The 21,392-nt window shown below is 42.2% G+C and overlaps 2 protein-coding genes across 2 annotated transcripts in view; one reads left to right on the plus strand and one right to left on the minus strand.

The window, feature by feature from the left end:
• Positions 1–51: 51 nt before the first annotated feature.
• On the minus strand, positions 52–13,387 carry wdr32 (WD repeat domain 32). Its single transcript, XM_020656575.3, has 7 exons — positions 12,703–13,387; positions 11,036–11,149; positions 10,041–10,238; positions 7,603–7,805; positions 7,220–7,300; positions 6,442–6,587; positions 52–5,437 (listed from the first exon to the last, which is right to left on the minus strand). The coding sequence occupies exons 1-7, from the start codon at positions 13,158–13,160 to the stop codon at positions 5,066–5,068; spliced, it is 1,572 nt and encodes a 523-aa protein (XP_020512231.2). The 5' UTR covers positions 13,161–13,387; the 3' UTR covers positions 52–5,065.
• Positions 13,388–15,075: 1,688 nt separating this feature from the next.
• hhipl2 (HHIP-like 2) overlaps positions 15,076–21,392 on the plus strand; it is a 12,627-nt gene continuing 6,310 nt past the window's right edge. The window contains exons 1-3 of the mRNA XM_020656576.3: positions 15,076–17,995; positions 19,775–20,427; positions 21,186–21,329. Coding sequence (XP_020512232.2) covers positions 17,636–17,995; positions 19,775–20,427; positions 21,186–21,329 — 1,157 coding nt within the window. The 5' untranslated portion in view covers positions 15,076–17,635. The remainder of the gene's footprint in view (positions 17,996–19,774; positions 20,428–21,185; positions 21,330–21,392) is intronic.

Here is a 21,392-nt window from a genome sequence, read left to right on the forward strand (position 1 = left end):
TGATCATCAGCACTACTTCTGTGGAGTTTAAAACACTGAACAGTCAGCATAGAAAAAGAAGTTAATCTTTTTATTTCAGCGATAATGAGTACCATTTTAGCATCATTTGTTGGGATTACTCGCTGTGTATAGCCATTAAAGAAACAAAAGCAAGTAAGCAATTCAACATGTTCGTCCACCCTCGTCCTCCAGCTGGGATCAGGTCAGGTGTGCACAGGTTAACACCAGAAATACTGAGAACATAATCCACAGCAGAATTAATGTTAAAACCCAGAGCAGGAGTGACTGAAAAATCTAATTCATATATTGTAAAGTACCTGAAATGAAAATGGCAGATAAGACACTTTTCTTGAAGCTTCTGAAAGGGAATTAAATAAAGCAGAGTACACACCTTTCTGGCACTTTAACCTTCGACTCATCCAATTACAAGAAAGATCAACCACACATTTTGCGGTTTAAAGGGTTAATTACACAATTGATAAGCGCATGTAAGGAGGGGATTAGTTAATCCTGATGAGGGAACATCCCCAAATTGGTTGATCTGAACGTGAAATAGACTCCATGAGTTAAAGGTGCACCAGATTCTGTGTTCATATATCTATACACAAACTGTTATCAGAGGAAAATTTGGTCCCTGGAACATTGTTTGAAGAAAAAATGCTACGCAGGAAGTTATGGCGGGGCTTTTTAGCTCCAAAACATGTTCCAGGGACCCACTTCTTCCTTTGAATAAAGTTTGTGTATTTAGTTCAGAAAATATAACAGAATAGTTTCACTTCTCCAACTTTCAAATTTCACTACCAGATCTACATAGTGCACCTTTAAAAATATCCACATTTTAAGCAGTCAGTTGGGGCGCCCATTGTAAAGTTAACACACTAAAAACAACAGCAACATTTCTCCACATTTAGCTCTAAAATGTCACTTTCTAAAATCACATTTAAAGTCATATTTATTCATAAATAATTTTGAAAATAAATTAAAGATAATTTCACTTGCAAATATAAATGTTACATCGAAATGTTGAATGTTAAAGGCTATACGCTGTCTAAATGTTGGATATTATATCTGAAAGTTAAATATTATATCTAAATGTTAAAAATAAATTTTGCAATTCTAAATATTTAATATTCAAAGTATTTGCTATGATTTCTAAATATTTAGAATCTTGAAATTTAGATTAAACATTTAGGCTATAATATCTAGCATTTATATATAATTTAACATCTATATTTAATAAGGAAACTATCTTTAACTTAATTTCACACAAAAAATAAATATGACAGTTCACAAATATGGTTAAAATGTGATGAAAAATCTGAAAAACGTCTTAAAGCTATCTTAAATGTGGAGAAATGTTGCGTTACAGAGTGTTTTAAGAGTCCTTCATGTTGTGTGAGCTGAGAAAATGAATTAATCATGCTATATTTCGAAGAATAGTGAATATATATATATTTTTTAAATATTTGCAGGGGTTTGTTATGAAGATTAATTTAAACATTTTGTGATATGAACCTGCACATAAAAAACTGTAATAAATACATACAATGAATCAACACTTTGCATCTGGTGTGTTTAATCTGTAAAAACCAAAAACACCTTAGTACAAAACAAGTTTGCTGTCTTTGTGTTTATGTTCCAAATATGTGCGGTTCGGTTGCTAGGCAACCTGCCGAGATTCCAGGAAGTAACCGGTCCCGGCCAAGAAATAGTCTGATCCAGAACCAACACAAACACGGCCGATTTTCGGTTTAAAACTTCGGTTTGTACACATTAAAAACCCGAGGTGTAATATTAATCAAATACTTTATTCAGCTGTGATAGGCAGACTTGGTGAAAGTTAACACGGAGCGCTACTTTGTCTGTTTTCAATCTTTGTGGAAAAAACCAGGCTAAGCTGCTATCATTAGCTTCACTATGTATTCAATGGACCAATATGTATTTATTTACACATCTAACGTTTTTAAGAAAGCAAAAAAAGTTGTTTATCTCATTAAGTTCTTTAAAAAAAAGAAATTTAACATCCATCATAGCATACCTTCAAAATTCAAATAAAAGCCCATCCCAATTTGCAGTAGTGGTTTTAGACCACTTTTACTGAGGGGGCCAAACTGGGGCCAGTTGTTTTGTCAGAGGGGAACATTAAACCCCGGTGAAAAATAGACAAAGATGATCGCTTTAAAAAATATCTATATATTTATGCCAAATAAAAGCACACATCATAAAATACCATGATTTATATTTGTTCCAGTAACAGAATTTAATACTAGATTATGAGTCCGGTTGTTGAGTCAAATACTGTGTTTTGAGGGGGGTGCTTCCTTTTAGAGGGGTGGCCACAGGGGGGACCAAGCTCAGTGTCACAGGGGCACTGGCCCCTGTTGGCCCCTGTTGGCCCCTGCTTAGAACCGCCCATGCCAATTTGAGGACTAGTCGCTAAATTATCAGCCTGCTGTTGCTCCAAGTTTTTTGACAAAGACATTCAATATGAGGAGTCTGTGAATTTAGAGTTGATTAGTTTGCAGATCAAAAATATATTAATGAGGAGGACGTCTCCCCTCGGCCCCAAAGTGAAACAGGTTGGTCAGGATGTCTTACCAAGTAAGATCAAATCAATGTTTTTAGAAATCCTCTTTTCTTTTCTTCTACACGTTTAAGTATTCTTTCTTGCGTAGGCCTAAGTTTACAATCTGATAGTCTTTCCCATCTTTGCTGTGCACAAATTTTTATTTTAAAACAATTAAAGGCCCGCCTCGTATTGACGCCTGTCCCAAATAAAGGCGGGGTCATTTGATTGCCCGGGCTATTAATTGAAGTTTTACGGCATGTTAACCTCAAGCTCTCAGCTCACAGTTCACTTTAAAGAAAACCATATTTTGGCATCTGACACAGAACATCGCCCTCACATAAAATAAGTAAGAAGAGGAGAATCTTCATAAAGGCTGTTATGCATAGTAGTATATGCTATGTCTATCTAAAACCTATTCTGTATTCAGTCATCTGTTTACATTAAAGATGTGCTTGGACCTTAAATCAGCTTTACTACACTTGTTCAAACACTAAAGCATTGCCCATCCTTCAACAGAAAAAGCATCCTGTTCGCTCCTCACAGAGTCAAAACCTGATTGGTTAACTGTATTATAATGATATGAAAATGATTTGTGATATGTTTGTAAGGGCAACAAACTCTCTATTCATACTTTAACAGAACAAAGTCATAAAAACACATCAATTCATGGCAACCATTTTCTCTCTTTTAGGTCAAACAGGAGATGCGTAGGCAGCGTCTGCTAACAGAAAAGTAACCAACCCGAGAGTCGACGAGACACTTATTTAAAAGATGAGGCTGGCAGGATTGTTAATACTTCTTAAGGGTTAATATTTACTTGGAAAAGACAAAAAATAGATAATTGTTCTGCTGGAAACTACAGCGTGGAGCCAAAGAGAATGCGTTTAAGGCTAAGTTGTTGTTGTTGTGTATTACTACGCAGCAGAAAGTAGTCCTCCACCACTTCACTGTTTTGCTACAACCTACAGTAGTCAGCTTTAAAATGTACTCATTGCACCTTTAATAAACATTTGTATTGATTTAATAGGATGCAATGTGTGGGGAAGTTATTTGAAGATGGAGCTCTATTCATTTATTTATAAAAAGTAATGCCAGTCTTATCTCTTCGGGAGTTCTTTCTTTGCAAAAGCATGAAAATCTTGCATTTCGTACACGAAGTGGATCTGGATACTGACAGGCTGGGACTTTATTTTTTTCCAGACGGCATAAAGTTCATGATAAAAACACAAACAGTGAAGAGAAATGAGAACTTCACCTCAACCTTAAGCTGCCTCAATGATTGCAAACACTCAAATGAATCAAACACTGTGAAGGAGGAGTGCCATCATAAATACACCAGTAAAACCACCAAAAAGCTTAAACCAGTAGAGACAGAAGTGTGTGCATGGAAAAAGGAGAAGGTTAGGGTAGAAAGAGAGCGACCGGGGGAGATCTGAGGGCGTTAGGCGTTCAGATTGTATGAGCAATGAAGCAGCACCTGTGGAGAAGGCATGAGCAGAGCGATACGGTCCGCAGTGCAGGACGCCGCGTCGAATGATCGACGACAGCGCAGACGTCAGAGAAACGTCTGTTTGTTGCATCCTTAGTGTTTTTTTTTCGTCCAGAGACAGCAGCTGCAACGTCTCGAAACAAGTCAAAGATTTCTACTGCTATGGAGACAAAAACGATCTTTAGTATGAAAAAGAAGAGAGTTTGTTCTTCACTGACGCCGTGTTGCATCGTGGGTCGAACCCTCTCCTCAGTCTGGGTAGGAGTCTTGTTTTCCCCCTTTTGCTGCCTCAAAGTGTTTCTTTAATTCATGTTTGAGGTTCAAAGAGGCTTTCGTTTCATCCACTGCTTCAGTGGTCTCAGAAGTCGTCTTTATTTTTCTCTTCAGCTCAGCGGCTGTCAGCTTATGATTCCCCACCAAGACATCCTGAGGTTCAGTCTGATTCCCAGCTGCAGACCCAGGTGAAGAAGTGCTTTTAAATATTTCTCAGGTGAATCCCTTTTGTATCACAGATCGGAGGAGTTTCCAGAACAGGTTGTCTTGAAAAGCGTTCAGAGAAAATTACACTGATCGCTAAATATCTGAAGACAAGTCAGCACTTTAAAACAAATGCTGGAAGATGATAGGAGGGTTGTTTTTAATGTTTCACTCAGAGGCACTAAACATGTTTCATACATTAACCCCTCCCTCTCTCACTGTCGGCCCCTGATGCCACGTTAGCCCCGCCCCGTGTGTGTAGAGAGCGCTGTTTTGATCGGACAATCTGCTCAGAGAGTCGCATAGTAAGCCTTTAATGGCAGTAATCTTGTAGAGTAATGAGTTTCTTTTTAAAGGAACGCCTCCTAACTCTGGTTAAATTGTGTTGAAAGGTTCAGAGAGCGGTGAATCTGCATTTATCAGATGAAAGGAGTCTTTAAATTCACATGTAGTTCTATTGAGTGTTTTTTGTAATCTGTGCAGGAACCCTGATCAGCACTTCTTCACTCAGCTCTGCATCCTTCTGCTTTCTAAAACTTGGGCTGATAGAGAGCGACTCGTCCACTGAGGCAGCCCGAGGCCAGCTGGCAGTGCGTGGGGGAGAACTTGGTGGTGAGCACCACGTCGCTGTGCGAGTAGATGGAGCGGATCTCTCTGAGGCAGCTGGTCTGGACCGGCATGCAGTCCACCAGCTCGCCGCAGTTCTCGTCGAAGGCCAGCAGGCGGACCCCGTAGCCGTACGGGGAGCAGATGAGTCGTCCGTCGGGGCTGAAGCACAACTCTTTGATGTAGCCCCGCCCCACGTTGGCCTCCTCGATGTAGTGGGTGAGGCGTAGGGAGCAGCGGGGGGAGACGAGCGGGCGGGTGGGCGCTCCCTCCTGGAACTCGTACACACACGTCCACTGAAGAGGGAGAGAGAGGGGGAGAGAGAGAGAGAGAGAGAGAGAGAGAGAGAGAGAGAGAGAGAGAGAGAGAGAGAGAGAGAGAGAGAGAGAGAGAGAGAGAGACGTTAGAGTGTAGTGATGTCACATCTTGAAAAGACCAAACAGCAACCTCTGCGCTTCAAATGAAAAAAACTGCAGCTCGCCGAGTGTCCACTTGATGCCGCCTGCACACCAGAAGTCACATACACACCCAGTCAAAAAGCCCCAAAACAACAGGCGGTAACATGTTTACAGCCTGGTTTGTTAGGGTGCTCTGCACGGGGAGACATGCAGACTGCAGGCATGTGTGAGCCGCTGGTATCCTCTGATCCAGGAGGACTGTTTTTAGTCCCACTCGTAGCTCTCTGTGCACCACCAGGTAACTCGGGATCACTCCTGTTCTCCAGTTTCCACAGACGTTTCCGGCGTCTCTCTGCAGAAGTGTTTCCTCTGTGCACTCCGGTCTACAAACATGTCCTCTTGTTTTTACAGTAAACGTCCAAGTGTCATAGTCGCTGTAAAACTCGTTTTTTTTTTTTTGTTTGGATGAATTATTTTTTTCTTTCAAAGCCTGTTGAATCAAACAACTGATCAGAGCACACAGGCAGAGGATGACGTATGTGACGCACTGAAGTAGTGCTTCAATAAACTGACTTTCTGAGGAAAAGCCAATCTATTTAAGTAACTAAAGTGCTAAAACATCTCTCAATATAGCGTACACTTAAAGCACCATTGATTTTTAGGTTTACTCATGAAATGAGATAAATTACGAGGTACAAATGGCTTCCTCTGCAGCGATGTAAATCCAAGCTTCCACATCCAAGCTACACTTGAGGTTTCTCATTAAAGGAGACATCTCCACGTGGTAACACATTGAATGTTGACCTCATACCACGCCCACTTCAAAAACACCAAACTATCCCTTTAAACAACAGATTGAATCTTTTAGATATGTGGCATATCTGCAGATTAATGTGTCTGACCTCCTGATCGTCCATGTTGCTGGAGCAGCGGATGAGCGTGGCCCAGCCCTTCGGGTGGAGCTGCAGGGAGGTGATGCAGTTCCCTCTGTCTCTCTCTCCGGGGATCTCTGGAGTCAAAACCTCCAGGCTGTTCCTCGGAGAAATACCTGTGAGAACAACCGTTTATTTATTAATCGTTCTAAAAGGTCTCATATTCTTTAGAATCCACTTCTCCATGTTCCTCTGACTCTAACATGTGTCTCTAGTCCGTCTACAAACCCCCCAATGATGAGGAAAGTCCATCCTCTCCGTCTTCTGCCTGCTCCACTTTTCAGAAAATGTGTGCTCAAACAGGCTGTTTGGAGATTTTCCCTTCATGACATCACAAAGGGCAGTAGCCCCTCCCCCAGGTGGGTGACACTCTCACAGCTAGGTGTTTGTTCTGCCCTCTGAGTCTGCCTTCTCACCGTAAACAATAGGACATGGAGCGTGAAAGACCGAGTACTCCCAAGCCCTTCTAGAGAGGGGGTGTGGTCAGACACAGCTCATTTACATATTTAAAGGTACAAACACAGAAACAGCCTGTTCTGAGCAGGGCTGAAATAGAGGGGTTTATAGACATGATCAAATACAGGATCAGAGTGGATTTAGAACTAGAAACTTCACACACGTGTTTTGAGGAGCTCTGAGACTTATTTAAACTGAAGAAGAGGAGGAGGATATGTCACCTTTAATGTCATTTTTTTTATCTTTGGGGCTGAAGAGAACCTCAGCTAACATCAACTATGATTTCTCTGACCTTCTCTGTGAGGGTGGAGCTTGCTGGAGTCGTTTCCCTGCCGAGGAGTTCCGGCTGATCTGGACGTCGATGTGCCTCCATCTACAGGATCACAAGAGGGTCAAAAATCTTTTTCCCCAATCTGGAAACAACAATGCTCTAACCATTTCAAGATTTAGTCAGCCAAAGGTATGTGATATCAATAAATATCCAACATAGGTAAGAACTACTTCATTCATTTGTGCAAAGACATAAGTTTGGATTTGATAAAATGACCAAGTTAGTCTTTGCATTAATAACCGGAACAGCTTTAAAAGTCTTTATCAAAGGATGGACATATCATTCAATTGCTTTGAATTCAAAAAGTGTAGTTTTTTTTCTTCTTCACTGAGACGTGTTCTGACCTGAGCTGAGGGGAGTCCGCCGCGCTCGCAGCATGCGGTAGCTGCCCACCTCCAGGGACTGTGTGAGGTCCAGGTCGTGGAGGATGAGCAGGTATCCGGAGGAGGTGGAGATGAGCATCTTGGAGCAGTCGGGAGTCAGACGCATCCTCATTAGGTAACGAGTGTGGAAGAACTTTTTGTGCGGGCAGCCGTCCTCCGTAAACCTGCAGGAGGACAACAATCACACAAAGCCTCATGGTGAGTCTGAGGAACGCTTCATCTTAGGGTTGATTTCATCGACTTTATTTCTCGTTGGAGAGAGATGAATCCAAAATTCTGGGAATTTTCAAGCAGAAGACGTCAGGAAGAGCCAAAGTGTTGACGTCATGCTGCTTCCGCTAACGAAAACACACACTTGACTTACAGTATGTAAGACGCAGTCCAATTTTTGTGGGTCTCTCAGAGGGAAAAAAAGTGAGCTGTCTTTCTGCTGGGTGCAGATCTGAGCTCTTTTAGAACCATTTGTGTGTGTTGTCGTTTGCACACAGCGCTGCAGGAGCTGCATTCGTTAAGAGAGCTGTCAATCATTGCATTTTATAACTTTTTTTTATAGCATCAAATTCAAAAGAAACTTCTCAGAGAAAAAGACAAGTGGCGCGATAATAATGAACTCATGATGGAACCAAATTTCAGAAAAATGTATCGGACATGCATTTTTTTGATTTTAGAGTTTGACCGGTGTCTCATCTGTTAACATGGAGCAGGCGGGGTTTATGAGCAATACTGCAGCCAGACAGCAGGGGGTGCTCTAAATACTTTAAAGGTCTGAAACTGGACCCGAGTCCTACAGAACACGAGACCTGACCCCCCCCTTTCTTCTAAATAGCCTACATGCTTTCGTGTTGCTCAGATTTCTGGCATTCAGACATCTTCAAGCTTTAATTATTAAAGCCAATTTATTTATTTGGGATGTATTTTTTAATGCCTGAGCCCTGATCTATTTGGCTTCACTGGAGGCGAGGTGTACTGCTGTCCAGTCTTTATAAAGTCTGTGGTTTGTTTTCAAGGAAAGAAAATCCGGTTTCAGAGTTGAATTACAGCCAAAAAATAAAAACAAAAAGCCTCAGAGCTGATAGGCTGCAGGTTTCATTTGATAGACTGAAGAGAGGAAGAGAGCTGATGAAAGCCTGTGATTTATGGTTACAGCTTTACGACCTGCTCCTGATGCAGAATGAGGTAAACAATAGCACCCTGTATTGTATCCAGGTTGCAACACCATCTCTACATTTTCTCACCGCCACCTCACATCCAAACCTTCAACCAGATATTCAACACTTTCTTTTCTTATTGTTTAATTTCAGGCTTCGCCCCCCAAAGGACGGAGATTTATTCCATGTTTGAGGTTGAGTACCTGCGACTTTGACGTGTATTGACGTGGCTGCAAGACAAATTTCTCCTCAGAGAAAAGCTTCTTAAATGAGGATAAAGGAAATGAAGGATTTGTAGCTGTTGGCAGATTCAAACAGGCGGATTATTAAAGGTCACACATTATGTAAAACACTCTTCACCATCTTGTTCTAACACTAATATGTGTCCCTAGTCCGTCTACAAACCATCCTAATTATGAGATAATATTCTAAATATTTACATCTTAAATTGTGTGTTACTGGAGGTCAAAACTGTTATAAGAATGCTGCTTTAGTTACAAAGTAACAATTAGTTAACAAGAGGGGAAAGAAATGTGAGCTTTCACATCTGCACAAAACTCTTTAAAATCTCCAGATATTTGGAAGAGGAGCGTCATGTGTGAACACAAACATCTGAATGTTTCTCTCTTCACCCGGAGTTTCTCCTCCAGCCTCCTCATGTTTATTCTGCAGAAAGTCAGAGTGAGCTGATGTGAGAACACAGCAGGATATAATCAGGAGAATTCACCTGGAGCCAGTGGGAGGGGCCAGTGGGAGGGGCCAGTGGGAGGGGGTGGTGACCTTTACTCCCTGTGATCGCTGCACGACCATAGACTGTCTGCATGTCACCTCTACCATCTCCGTGCTCTAATCAACCTGCTGCTGCATGTTTCCTGTTCTCCAGGATGTTCTTCTCCTCTCTTTACTTCACATTGAGATTCTGGTCTAAAATCAGGTTCCCAACACGAGGCGTTTGTTTGACACGAACTCAAACAAATGTCACAAATTTTAAATCATATTACAATTTCAATATTTCTCTATTAATGCCACAGCACAAATAATAAAAAAAACCATTAAGAACAGAAGTTGTTGGGGTGCTGGTGGCACAGTTGTTAGAGCGTGCGCCCCATGTACAGAGGCTGTGGTCCTCTAGGCGGCTGAACCGGGTTTGAATCCGACATGTGGCTCCTTTCCCGCATGCCATTCCCCTCTCTCTCTCCACTGTCCTATCTCTCTAATACAAGCACAAAAGTAAATCTTAATTTTACAAACCTGTTGGTGTCCCACGTGATGACGTTCCCGTCGAAGCCCGACGTGACGAGGAGACGCGTGTTGGTGTCGTACTCGATGTTCTTCACCCAGCTGGCGTGGCCGTGCAGCGAGCACACCTTGGAGTTCAGCTTACGGAGATCCCACAATGCAATGGTGGTGTCGTCTGAACAGGTGGCAAACAGGCGGTTGTCCAAAAATCTGCAGGGGGAAATGTTATATTAGTGAGCGGTCTGGAGAGACCACTATGTGAAGGTCTCGTCTCGGTCTCAGAACGGGCAGATTGCGGATCAAGACCGGTCAAGACCACAAATGATCGGCTCAAATGATGAACTCCTCATTCTACAAGAACTAATAACTTAAATTCATTCATAATTAGATTTTTATCTTCCAGTTATGGCCGCAACCTTCCCGGTGTTACGGTCTAAGTGAGGGACACGCCCCCTAAACACAAGATGAGGATTCTTCAGAGATATTTATGGTCTTGGTCTCGCCCTGCCTTGGTCTTGGTCTTGGTCTTGGTCTTGGTCTTGGTCTTGTCTCGGTCTCACCCTGCCTTGGTCTTGGTCTTGGTCTTGGTCTTGGTCTTGTCTCGGTCTCACCCTGCCTTGGTCTTGGTCTTGTCTTGGTCTCGCCCTGCCTTGGTCTTGGTCTTGGTCTTGGTCTTGTCTCTGTCTCGATCCCTAAATCTCTCTGTCTTGTCTTGATCTCGGATCACTCTGGTCTCGGTTAGTGTGGTCTAGACTACTTAATAATTGACTTCCTGCAGACCTGATTTCAGAGAGCAGTTTGATCTTTTGTCCTTTTATTGGCCTCTGCTCTTTTCACCTGATGAACTCTGACCCACACTAAAAAAACGACTTAACGATTTAAGGGATCAGGCAGCCGTCCTGAATCTTTTTATATTTCACTGCGTCGGTCTTCCACCTTTCAGTTTGAGAGGTGAACTCTCTTAGTGAACTCTCCCTGCATGATTCAAGATTAGAGAAAGGCTCCACCTGATGTTGTTGACACAGTCCTCGTGGGCCTCCGTCAGGGTTTTGATGTGTCTGGACGAGATGGGATCAAACAGCAGGACTTCAGTCTGCTCACAGGCGACAGTCAGCACAGACCTGATCAGAGGAAGAACAATCAGTGAATACATCAGGGAGGAAACAGCTGATTTCTATAGATCGATACAGAAGACGATATATTTCTCAAAAGGTTTTTTAACACAAATCAAACCGAAGACAAATAATGCACAAAGGTTGTCACAACATCAGGATTTAAAGCTTGAATATGATTCTAATATAAATCAGACGATATTGATACCTGTTGATTTCTTGTTTTTCATTTTCAAAAAATTCAAAAAGCCAAACCTCTGCAAGCTGTTGAACTTGCACAAATACACTGGCAACATTTCATAAACATTGCCAACGTCTTTATTCAACTTAGGCAGAGCTTTCTCTCTCTTTCTCTCGCTGCAAAGTTTGGTTAAAAAAGGACTGAAGATCTGAGATTTGGTAACAGAGATTGTATTGTTTTTAAATCATGTGGTATCAAAACACAGTTTGTCATCTGATTCTCAGCTATTGATCAAAAACTGACGAGGATTTATGTCCTTTAAAAGTATAAACAATGAGAGTGAAAGCTGAAAGATGAAACCAGTTTTCTTTTCCTCTTTCACAGGAATAATCATGCAAGACTTAGCAGGGCAATGAGAGAGAGTGCTGCCAGATGGGGCCTCTAGGTTTCCTACTGTCATTACAAAATGTGCACATTTTGAACCACTGCAGGAGTTTAAAGTTTGTCAGCCCTTTGGGGTCCATTACTGGCCCCCAAGCAGTTCCTTCCCCTGCAAGTTGACAAGCGGCCCCCTCTGACTGTACCGTGCAGAGGAGGTCTACCGGAGCACTCACACTAGTCAAACGGACCGGACATAGAGGGTCAAACGTGCTTAGACTGCATAGTGCAAGTACGCCCTAAATCTTTTTAAGAGTAGATTACAGACACTGGAGGTGCATCAGGTCGTAGATGCTTCGACTGATCACTTTTCTGCTCTGTGACTCAGGATGAGCTCATCTGTGTTTCATGCATGCAGATCGTTTACTTTGCTGCAGCCTGTTGTTTCCACATATTCAAGTAAGATAAAGCATGTCTGGTAATATTACCAAACATGCTTTATCTTACTTGAATATCTGGAAAAAATTACAATAACACACCCCGATGTCTTGGCCAGGATGAGATCCTTAATCTCAGTTAAGGTTTTCTTGATTAAAACAATAGAAAACGATGAGATAGAAGTGATGTGTCCTGCTGTGAAATAAACACATGTGACCCAGACTGGAGCAGCTTGGCCTGCTTTGGCTTCAGGGTTTATCCCCTACCTGCTGTCTGAGCACCTACAGGCTTAAAGCCGTCATGAACTCATTAGAGCTGCATGAGGGGAGAGGATCTGACGAAACCTCAAGAACATTCAATTTGTCTCGAGTTTGGTTGTAAACTGTCAATAAATAAATAAATACACCTGAACAAGTCAGGGACATGTGGCTGCGGGAGTGACCCCTCTCCTTCAAACCCCTTCAAACCCCTTCAAACCCCCCAAAAAGACGCACGAAGGGGTCTTTTTGGGGGGCAACATTTGCACCTCTGTGGTCATGACATCCGGGTTACAGTGAAGTCTTACCCGTCCGGGGAGTACTCCAGATTGAACACGGCTCCGTGGGTCTGAGTGCTCAGGTTCACAGACTCCACAGCCGGATTCATGGAGCAGTACAAGTTGGTCATTGTCCTGAAGTTGTCCCTAGCCGGGTCCACAAACACCCCTCGTCTTATCGTCCTGGTCTGAAGCCATGAAAACAGACTGTTTCCCCGCCGACTCTCGCTGCTGGAGACCCCGTCGCCGTCCTCCCCGTCGCCGGTCCCCGTCTGCGGCGCCGCGGCGGGCGATCGGCAGGTGGTGGGCGCCCGGTCCTGGGACGCCGGAGACCTCGCCGGGCTACGCTCCGGTCGGGAGGGAGAACCGTCTTGAGGGGTTTCATCCCCAACGCCCGAGTCGTCGATGTCAGGGTCTTCCTCTCGGTCGGGCCTGTCCCGCCGCGTCTCGTCCGCGTCCTCGCTGTCGCTCTGGTGCTCCGAGCTCATTGTAGCCTCTCCAGCGTCCGCTTAGGGCGGCTGTGTTCCCCGGGAGCAGCGTGTCGACTCGACGGCGGTAAGTTAGCTGACTCCGGTCACCTACCGAGCATGAAAACGTGTATTCCTCCCCCGGTTTAAGATACCATGGCGGTTAATATTTAGCTGCATATGTAGCGTATATTTTGTTGTCAGACTTGGCAGCGCCTTGTCGCCGCGCGTCAAACTGAAAACGGTTAGCATCAAAACGACCGTTGAGCCGGGGAGAGCGCCTTCAAAATAAAACCGCGAAATTGATTTTAATGAGAAATACTAAGTATGCGTAGTAAATAAAGACAAATATTGTTAAAGATGAACTAAATTTTCTTTGAATATAATATTTACACATTATTTTTATTTTCATACTACTAAGTTTGAGCGTCAATAAACCAACTTTCATAAAGAGTATCTTAAGCTGAAATAAAGAGCAGGAAGTTCAATGTTTTGAATCCTGTGTAACTTGACACCTTTCCTCATCACCAAAACAAATGCAAAATAAAAATAAATGACGAAGTTCCGCTTCCTTGTCCACTTTGAGGACAATCTGTAAATTAGTTGCTGCCTTCTGCTGGATAAATAATGCAAGTTCTACTCTATTACTTGATAAATATAATTCTAATGTTTAAAAACATTACAAGTCGGTTATACTGCAATGCACTGGCCTCTACATTTGGAAATACAGTTTTATATTTAATTGTTGATGTTATCCGGGTTGATAGAAACCCTGAAAACAAGAATAAACCGTCACACAGGGATGTTGATAAAGAGTTTTATTAACAATTAATCAAAATACTTATATATCACAACAATCCTGGGATAATTAACTCACACTTTTATTTGGATAAAAGTAAATCGACCCATCAAACTATTTTTTCGTTTCTTTTTTTCCCATTATTTGATGTTTTAGAGCAGCTGGCATCCACAGTGTTTGTTTACTGCCCCCCTCTGGTTATAATCTTCCTTGATTTGTCCTTTTGTAAAGTTTTATTAAAGGGTAAATAGCACCCATAGCCGATTAACCCCCTCTCAGTCTTCTTTAATAAACTGACACATTTATTGACAGGAAGTTTCCAGAGTATTTTGTAGGTACTGCAGAAGTTAAATGTAGAGAGCGTTACAGTACAAAGGTGGTCTTAAAGGTGAATGACACTTTATTCCAGGCATTATGTTTCAAAGAATGAAACATCATGTTGACTACGTTGAAAATTGAGGATAAATCTGAGGTCGCTCATAAATATTTTGATTTCAAAGAAGTTTGTTTTTGAGTCAAATATGGTTTTATTGTCTCTGCCTGCAGCTCAGAGTTTCTCAGAGTTTTTTAGAGATCATGCAGTTTAATTTCCTCAGCGGGGGAGCTGCTGCTGAATATTACTAAACTAACTCTGCAAAATTAGATATTGAGGACCGATTATCAGGCGAATATCATCTCCTAATTTTATTATTATATTTATTATTTTGCAAAGCTGGAAACTTTCCCCCAGGTCTTCCGGGAGTCATTTGGTAAATTAATTTAGAAATGTTAAAAAAAAAAAAAAATACAAATCTGGAATATTTTCAGCGTTGAAACAAAGAGACACGAGGCGGGAAGATCAGATGGCACTGCAGCTACAATTTCCAGGTATTATCCTGTCACAGGAGACTGTCTTAGCGTGACACTCCATCAGACAGAAACTTGTGTGGCCCCTGGATTTAATGGGGCCCCTTCCAGACCGGTCGCCCAGAGATGCCTTCAGGGGAAAATAGCCAAGTTGCTTTGTCACTTTGAAAATGTCAAATAGTTCCTATTATAAAGACTGTCTACTGAGTGAGCGGATAAGTAGAGGAGATCAAATGTGTCGACGCCATTTACTTTGGATTTACACTTCAGGGCATGGGCGTGGGGGGGGGGGGGGGCTGAAGACCCAGGGCCCCATTGCAGGAAGGGGTCCTTATTGGTCCTGAAATAAATCCATAGTTTGTATTTGGATGTGTTTCTCTCTAAGTCAAAACTATCATAGTAAATGTAAAATACACCTCCAGTCTTCATTCGAGCCCCAACGGAGTTTCTTATTGCTAACTTTGAACAGTTTTAGTTTGTCAGCCCTTGGGGGTCCCCCTACTGGCCTCGGGCCCCTAGCAGTTGCCTGCCTTGCCTGTTGTCAAGCAGCGCCTCTTTTTTTTAAATGTTTATTGTTGCGGTCTTTATCTTTATTTATAGACAGGACAGTGGATAGAGTCCGAAACCAGAGAGAGGGAGAGAGAAGGGAAAGGAGCCAAAAGTCAGATTCGTTCCCGGGCCGCCCACTTGGAGGACTAAAGCCTCTGTACTTGGGGCGCACTCTCTAACCACTATGGCTATTGGCACCCCAAGCAGCGCCTCTTTGTGTCAGAATTTTTGTTTAGAAGTTTAAAAAGGAAGCCCTCCTATTTGTACAATTTAGACAATTTGCAGGAGTTTGTGTGCAATCTTTGATGGACTTATTCTTCTCTTAGGTGTGTAACGGAGTTAAAATGCACTTTATTTTTGAGTACAGTTTACAATTTATATTTGAGATTTCATTTATTTCTGTTAAGTATTTGTGAATTCTATCTCAACGAGTTGTGTATATTTACTGTTATTTTAACAAATTTATGTTTCCTTTGAGAATGACCTTTTTGGCACTGTACCTCCTGGGTTTCCGTAGCTCCTTCCGTCTGTCCCTCACGGTGCCGTTTTGCATTGCTGAGGGAGCAGAGGTGCAGAAAACGAATGTCCAGAAGGCAAATTGAATGTTCTTTTGTCTTCTGCAGGAGAAAATAAAAGCTGGAAAACAGTCAAAGTGTGGTTTTCTTTACTCCCCCGACCACATCTGTTACAGGTGCATTTCATATGAAATACACACGTTTATAGAAAAGTACATTTTACCTAGTGTTGGTCTGTAGCATTAAAATGATTGTATTGTAAGAATGTGTTGCATTGAAAAGTATTGTAGGAGGAACATTTTGATGACCTTAATTTAAAGCTTTTAGTGGCTCATTGGTGTCATGGATGTGTGGGGACATCTCAGGGTTGGCTGTGGTCGAGGGGCCCAATGTGAGATCTTTTCTAGGGGCCCAGAAATCCTGGAGGTCGCCCCTGCTTCAGGGTGTCAAAAAGGAGGATGGTACGGATCGATTTGTGACAGTGGAAACGCCAATAAATGTTAACCGTACCTAAGTGAACCGCTGAGTGGAAACAGGGCTTTATTGTTGTGTTTCTCTTGATAAAATTAGTTTAATTCTTAAAACAAGCAACATCCACTTATGTTTGTGTAATGCCAGATTGAAGCTCTATTCCTGTCCACATTGCAGTGCAGTTAAAGCAACCCCAGTATTTTCCAGATTACATGGTTCCATTTACTCAAACTAACATGCAGACGATACTCATTATCACAAAACATAATCCAGACTTCAAACTGGAGCTGGGCTTGATCACAGAAGTGGAGCACTGTGCAGACACACCTGTTGGGTTTTAGATTTTTATTTTATTATTCTTGGCACACGCAGGAAGTGATGATAGACACCTTTACATTCAGAAGCGAGTTGCATGCTGGGACAGTAAGATGTGTAGGATGAAGCTCAGCAGCTGTTGCACAAACAGCACGCCGCCCCGAGGCGCTTTTACATAAATGTAAGACTAAATGACGGTCTGTGTTGTGGTAACCTGTTGATATTTGCATGCCTCGACATTGTGTGTGTGTGTGTGTGTGTGTGTGTGTGTGTGTGTGTGTGTGTGTGTGTGTGTGTGTGTGTGTGTGTGTGTGTGTGTGTGTGTGTGTGTGTGTGTGCGCGCGCGCGCGCGTAATCCCCTGCCAAGTCCTCTGCGGTGCAGAAAGCAGAGAATAAAACAAAAATCCAATTAACTTGACCGCTTTACAATTTTTTCTTGTTTTATTTGCTTCTCATTTATCTGATGGCAGACAAAACTCAGATGAGGTGTTTTTTTTTTACCTGCCTCGTGCAGGAGGTGAGATATGAAACTTTTTCCTCAGGCTGTCCGGACTGTTAACTCCACTCTCCTCAGTTAAAAACATAAACAGAACTAAACAAAACAGAACTGTGACTACATGATGCACACACACCACACATTCCAATCTGCACTTTGACACCCTTGACACTTTACACTGTTTACATTATTCTATATTTTGTATATTCAAATAATTATTTTTTAAATTTGACATTATATTTTTATATTACAGTTTATATGTGTATTAGTAATTTGAGTGTTTATTGCATGGCCTTGCGGAACAGTCTTTACATTTCACTGCACATCAGAATGAGCATGTGACAAATACAAATCTTGAATCTTGAAACGAGGTAGAAAATAATTGCTGGGACGCATCTCCACATATGTTTGCGCATGCGTAACACATGCATTCACGGGCATACTTCCCCTACATACATAAAGGAGAACAGAAGAGTTGTCACTCTGTCGGGGCCAGACGGTTAACATGACGAGTACGCGGGATGCTGCGCTCCATCCAAGCGGAGCCGGCTGCGCGTCTTTACGCACGGCAGCAGCTCCGCGCTCATTCAAAAGGACCCCGAGCCTTCCTCAGTTCATCCCAATCCTGTTACTGATGTTGCTCGTCCCGGTTCTGCCAGCATCAGCTCATCCTCAGTGTCTGGACTTCGAGCCACCCTTCAAACCTCTGTGGCACCTGGAGTTCTGCACGCAGTACGAGGAGTTTGGATGCTGCGACCAGAAAACGGACAACGTGATCGCGGAGAGATACTGGGACATCATCGACCAGCTGGAAGTTTCCGGTTACGAGCTCTGTGCAGACATGCTGAAGGAAATCATGTGTCAGGTAAAAAAAAGATGCTCTAATGAACGAGCTGTTTGCTCCAGATGATGTTCTGCATGTTAGTTAGTTACTTAGTTCTTTCCTCGTTGCAGTAAAATATATATTTGTAGTTTCACATCACCAGACACGTTTTTAATTGCCTAAGAAGATATCTGAATAAATAAACTTTTAACTTAATTTTCACGTTATTAAAACCACATAAAAGGAATGTTATCACAAACGTCTCCCGTTAGAGATCTTCTTCAGGCATTCAAATTCAAATTCAAATTCAATTCAAAAAACTTTATTTGTCCCCGGGGGGCAATTCAAAGGCACAAAGAGCAGTAAATTAACAACAGTGCAGGTAGACGAAACATTTTAACCTAAATATAAAGTGTCAATTTAAAAACAACTTAAAGCTTAAACTTAACTTGAAATACAAAATATAAAAAGAGTAGATATAAGTGGACAGTGATCGGACTAACAGATGTAAACAGAACTAAATATATATATATATATACAGAGCTATGTGCGAGTAGTCAAATACTAAATGATAAGTTATAAAGTGCATGGTGAATAGTGGAACAACAGAACTAATATATACAATATATGCTGATGCTGATAATATGTCTACACTCATGCACTTTAACTTATGTCAGTACTGTTCATTTACAACTCTGTTTTTCCACATTTACATTTAATCTTTCATATTTAAGACTAGTAATGCTTAGTTAAATGCCTGGTTGTATATATTCACATTCTTAGTTTTGATATTTTTAGTGCTTATTTACTTTGTATTTAATATTATATTATGTTTAGATTTGCTAACATTGTGTTTATTGCTCATATTGTGTGTTTGGACAACCTGCTGCTGTAACGCCACAATTTCCCAATTTGGGATCAATAAAGTAATTCTATTCTATTCTATAATTATAAAAGGTAAATACTGAAATGAATAAAGTGACCGTAGTGCAATGATGGATAAAAAACAACAGGAATAAAGTAACCAGAACTGTATGAATACTGATATAAAATGGACAGAATAAAGTGATGTAGTGCAGAGGCTGTTAAGGTGTTTGGCAAATAAAGAAGGAGGTAGATACAGAAAAGTTCACAGCTTAGAAGTCTGCATTGGGTGAGAAGTGTTTGCTTCCTTTGTTGTAAAGGCAACAAAAAGAAGTCAGGGGTGACTTTTCACACCAAGGTTCATTTTGGGTGTTTTTTTTTCAAAACTTTTTTTATTGTACTTTTAACTTTTAAACACACATACAGACAATTCAAACAGTACAACAGAACAAACAACACACATTGGCCAACACACACATCTCAGACACATGGCACACCCCATACTTTATAGACAAAATAGTTATGCCTGTAACCACAAAGTATGGCACGAAGAATGCCACGGCATCCAAGCTTGTACAGGAAACAGTGTATAATAACCACAGCTGACAGTGAGGCAGCATTTCTTTTCTTTTACATTGAAAAAAATGTAACATTAAAAGCAATGTCTTTTAAGCAAGATTAGAAAACAACGCATAAAATAAAAAATTAAAATACATTTGAAAAAAAAAAAATGTTCTACCCTATGACCCAAAAATATCCCTTTGTCTGTTTTCTGGGCTGTAATCCATCATTCCCTTTCGTCTTTTACCACTATATCTAAAGAAGGGTGTCCAAATTTCCAAAAAATCATCACCTTTACACTTGAACCTATATGTTATCTATATGTTATTTTGGGTGTTTTTGAAATGATTCTATGATCATCTTTACAGTTTAGTGTTCTGTGTTTTCTCCATCTAGGAGTGCTCTCCATATGCCGCCCACCTGTACGACGCTGAGGACCCGTACACGCCCGTCAGAGAGCTTCCTGGTCTTTGCTTTGGCTACTGCTCCGAGTTCCACGGTAAATGTCGCCACGCGGTTAAATATCTAACCGAGAACCGGCTCCTTCGGGACACCTCAGGGCGAGACGCGTCCACGTTCTGCAGCTTAGTCGACCTCTCCGACCAGGACTACTGCTACCCCAACGTCTTGAAGAGCCAAGACCTCAACAGCAACCTGGGGCGGGTGGCGGAGGACCCCAGAGGCTGTCTGCAGCTGTGCCTGACGGAGGTGGCGAACAACCTCAGGAACCCCGTGTTGATGCTGCACGCCGGCGACGAGACGCACCGCATGTTCATCGCCGAGCAGGTGGGTTTCGTTTGGGTTTACCTGCACAACGGGAGCCGGCTGGAGCGGCCCTTCCTGGACCTGAGCGGGGAGGTGATGACCACGCAGTGGCTGGGGGACGAGAGGGGTTTCCTGGGCATGGCCTTCCACCCCGAGTACAGAGACAACGGGCGCTTCTTCATCTACTACTCCATCCAGGTCAACAGCAAGCTGGACAGAGTCCGAATCAGTGAGATGAAGGTGTCGGCCAACGATATGAACGTGGCCGATCCTCACTCAGAGAGGTACAAACTCCATGTGATCTGCAGAGTCCCTCTGCACCTTTAAGAAAAAGCTAAAGAGCCAGCTCTTTCAATACCTACTAACTTAATGATGATGGTCTCCATATTATTGATGATGATGATGGTAATGACGATGGTTTTTGTTTGATAACGACGACTTATAAGATGGTTTCTATACTGATTAGAGCTCTCAAGAACTGCCCTCAATGTTGTGCTTTGCCTCTGGTCACTTCCTGTCAGCACCTGTGTGTCCAATCAGACTCAAAGCTGATCGTTTGCTCTTACTCACATTGTTCCCTTTAGATCCTTGCTTGTGTTGTTCTTACTCTCTGATGTACGTCACTTTGGATAAAAGCGTCTGCTAAGTGAATTGTAGAATTGTAGGTACGCAGCGAGACACAAACAATCACCTCCTTTGTTTTGGTTAGGTAACAACAATCTCAGAGGTAGCTTTCCTCAGAACTTGAGTGTACCCTCCCCCAGAATATCTGCCAAAAATGAAGGTACCTGAGCAAGCACATTTCTCTGTAATGTCGGGGGACTTTGTGACGCCTGAGGCCGGCTCTGTTATCACTTCTTTCTCTGAAGACAAATAATTACTGTATTTGACATAAACATCAGTACTGTTGATATGATGAAAGCTGGATGGAGAATAATAACTTCAGGGCATTCTTAAGAAACGTTAAGAAACCAAAACCAGAAACAAGTCGATCACTTAAGTAGATATGATTGAACTGAACTGAACCTTTTTTTACATTCAGGGTCGTTCTTGAGATCGACGAGCCAGCCGCCAACCACAACGGAGGTCAGCTGCTGTTTGGCCTCGATGGATATTTGTACATCTTCACCGGAGACGGAGGGAAAGCCGGGGATCCATTTGGGAAGTACGGCAACTCACAAAACAAGTACGTTCCTTCAGGTTTGTTCAGAAGTTAAAGGTCCAATCAGTGAGATGTGTAGAGAGTGAG

The sequence above is a fragment of the Labrus bergylta genome, chromosome 18 (assembly GCF_963930695.1).
Source record: "Labrus bergylta chromosome 18, fLabBer1.1, whole genome shotgun sequence".
NCBI classification, from domain to species: Eukaryota; Metazoa; Chordata; class Actinopteri; order Labriformes; family Labridae; genus Labrus; species Labrus bergylta.